The sequence below is a fragment of the Wyeomyia smithii genome, chromosome 2 (genome assembly GCF_029784165.1).
Source record: "Wyeomyia smithii strain HCP4-BCI-WySm-NY-G18 chromosome 2, ASM2978416v1, whole genome shotgun sequence".
Taxonomy (NCBI): domain Eukaryota; kingdom Metazoa; phylum Arthropoda; class Insecta; order Diptera; family Culicidae; genus Wyeomyia; species Wyeomyia smithii.
Window position 1 is genome coordinate 252,990,893 of NC_073695.1, and position 3,155 is coordinate 252,994,047.

The following is a 3,155-nucleotide window of genomic DNA, read 5'->3' on the forward strand; positions in this document are numbered from 1 at the left end:
AAATTAAAACAGTTGATCAGATTTTACATAATTTTCAAAAAAAAAAGGACCAATAGCTTAACCCGATCCCGGCGGAGAGAAATCAGTTTTTACTTCAAAAAATGAACTTCAAACTCTTATTATTTATCAACTATATACACAATTAACACAAACTGTATTGCATATTAAAGATCAATTTGTTCTCTAACCTTACTGAACAATTTCATCGTGAAAATTTTCAAGTATATTGTTGAACTTGAATCAAAGTTTGAATGTCACCCGTTGGGAATGAGTTTATTTTATACTTTGAATTTTTTTGAAACAGCTTAAATTTTCACGTACCAGCAAAATAATTATACCGTTCTCCGTACATTTTGAACGTCGTAGTTTTAATTTTCTGTAATGTGCAAGTCTTTTCTATTTTTAAAAATATCGAAATAAAATTATATTGTTCTATCTTTAAGTACAACTTCTTGAGAACATTTTTGTAAATTTTGAGTTTCGATTAATAGGGAGAAAGTTGGATGGATTTCGAGTGCGGCTTGCCACGCGCCATAAGCTAAACTTGAAATTCGATATGGTGTTTTGCACAAAAAGGCTTTTTTACCGAGTTACAGCCGGTTTTTTTCAATTTTTTATAAATGTTCGTTATTAACGTCTTCAGTCGTAATTGATTTTTTTGATAAACAAACACCTTTTTGCTTTCGAATAGCTGTACTATTGAAAAATTACAATTTCAATGCATATAAAAATTGCTACACACTTTAAAAATCCAAACTGCTTATTTTCTCGAGCAGAAAGTTTTATAATCCTTATCATATTCTTGACATTTTCATAGTCTATCCTCAATGAATTCCAACAGGTACTGCCTTATTCCATCACTTGACAACCTAATTTCGATGGCAATGCCATGACATTACAGTAATTACTGGACATGTAACTATAAATTAACGTTCATAATCAACTGACAGTGGTTTGGCTAACTTAAGATTTCATTTACATGCTTGATATCTTTGATACTATGTCTTTCTTACATCTTAAAATTGCTTTCCGCCCTTATTAAGTTTTTGGCGGTTTTTACCGATGCACCTGCATTGGAACCTATAGCCATGTGCTAATTCAACACGTGTGCCAAATATTGGTTAAGACGCAGTTAGCTTTGATTTCCTTAGTACTGGCTTCATACCAGGCGAGAGGAGGTGAGTGGAGGACTAAAAGCAAAGGTAACTTGTAGTCAGAACAGGAGTGTTTCCGTTGCTACCCACAAAAAAATAAGAAACTTTAGTGTACCTCAGATTCAGAGTTTGCTTGGAAAAAAGGCAATTTGAGTAATTTTCGTTTGTCGGGCGCGTGACTGAAAGACAAGCAAACTATATATATTCCGATTTTAACACTGTACCTCTTAACACTCTTAACATAAACACATACTTTTATTTACTTTAACTCAAAAATTTAAACCTCATTAACACTATACAGCTTGCACTCGCCATGGTCCTCGTACCCTGGCAGGCACACTTCAAATGGTTCGTAGTAAATATAACCTTCCAAGCAGGACTCGAGCCGAACATCCCCGTTGGTACAGATGTAATACTTGGCGCAGTAGCCAGGACACGCCATTCTTCCGTAGTATCCTTCGCCGCAAGCGGGTTTCATCAGGCACGTAGCGCTGTCGCCATCGACACAGCCAATCAGATCTGCGGAGAAAATTTGGCCCTCGGGGCAAGTGATTTCGCTGGCTTCGAATTTAGTGCACTCGATGTATCGATCACAATTGACTGGATGCTCCCGTATTCCGGAGACGACGTTATGGCACAGGTTGTTATAGTTGCTCGATGCGCCCCGGGGGAAACCGGCAACGACGGCGATGACAAATGACGCGAGCAAGCAGCTTTTTACGACGGACATCTCGAGTTGATTGGAGCAGCACTTTTGATGGGAACGTTGGACAGGAGCTAGCTTTATATAGCTTTCCGGATGAGTCTAGCAAAAGTGTCTCGAAGACAATTTTCAGGTGTTTTGTCACTGCAAGCAATGGGTGGACTATTATCATTTACGACCCGATAGCGTTGTTATAAAAAAAATGTAACGATGACCACCGGCCGGATTATCGGTAGCTGAATCAACTTTGATGCGCAATTTATTGGGCTATTTTAGAAGTCTTTCACCAGGATCCAGTGATGGCACGAGCAGCGGTCGAGGGCGATAGCGCTTTGAAATCATAATTGGCACATCTATAAAGTGATCATAAATATACTATCAGGAGCAGTTAGATAGGAATGACGCTTATTATGTAAATAACCAAAAATTTGGCGTGTAAATATATATCATGACAAAAAATGTTCCTGTTTCACCCAATAATTGCTATCAGCAAAGCTATCAGTGCGCCTAGGAGGACCGATTATTGCCGAAATATCATTCGTAGCAGTACTATAACTAACAAAGCTTTACTGTTGCACCCAAGCCGTTGTAAAATTGATTGTAATCAATGTTTGCAGCTTCCCTTTCACGGCACTGGGAGGAAGCTGTTACAGAACAAGGTTAATAATAGCCATTTAGATATCGATTTCTGACTGGGTTGAAATCGGATTTTAAAAACACGTCTAGCCATGGAACAGTTCAAATAATTTTCTTCCTTTAGTTTTTGATTAGGTTCGACTTAGAGATGGTTTCTAAAAAGCAAAGCCTTGATGCTACATTCCGATTCGGAACTCGACCTTCTGTTTTACCTATACACAGACTTCGCAGCCGACTGTTTAGTATACAGGACAATTGTGGGGCTAGCACTACGATCCTATTGACACTAACAGTCTCTCCCGAGCCGAGACTCGAACCTACGACGATTGGCTTATTAGGCCAGCATCGTATCTCGAGACCATCTGGGAGATACTGAGATGGTTTCTATATCAGGTAATTTAGGAGTCTTCGATTAGTTTCACTTAAAACACATAGTTTTGATTTCTAAATTCCAGATTCCGAATTACTTTTTATATTCAAGATTAATCCATGTACAACGATTGATGAAATTTCTGCAAAAATTGTATAATTACTCAAAATGTCCATGTAAGACTAGCTTAGCATTGTACTTTTGATCTCCAGTTTTTTCAATTTCCATTACCTGCCACTTTTTTCCGTAGCCGGAACTGAACTCGGATTTAACTGCATCGTCCCGTTATCAT

The 3,155-nt window shown here is 38.0% G+C and overlaps 1 protein-coding gene across 1 annotated transcript; it reads right to left on the minus strand.

The window, feature by feature from the left end:
* Positions 1-1,270: 1,270 nt before the first annotated feature.
* On the minus strand, positions 1,271-1,922 carry LOC129722467 (peritrophin-44-like). The gene has a single exon (XM_055675915.1). It carries the CDS (start codon positions 1,882-1,884, stop codon positions 1,432-1,434), a length of 453 nt encoding a protein of 150 aa, XP_055531890.1. The 5' UTR covers positions 1,885-1,922; the 3' UTR covers positions 1,271-1,431.
* Positions 1,923-3,155: the final 1,233 nt, after the last annotated feature.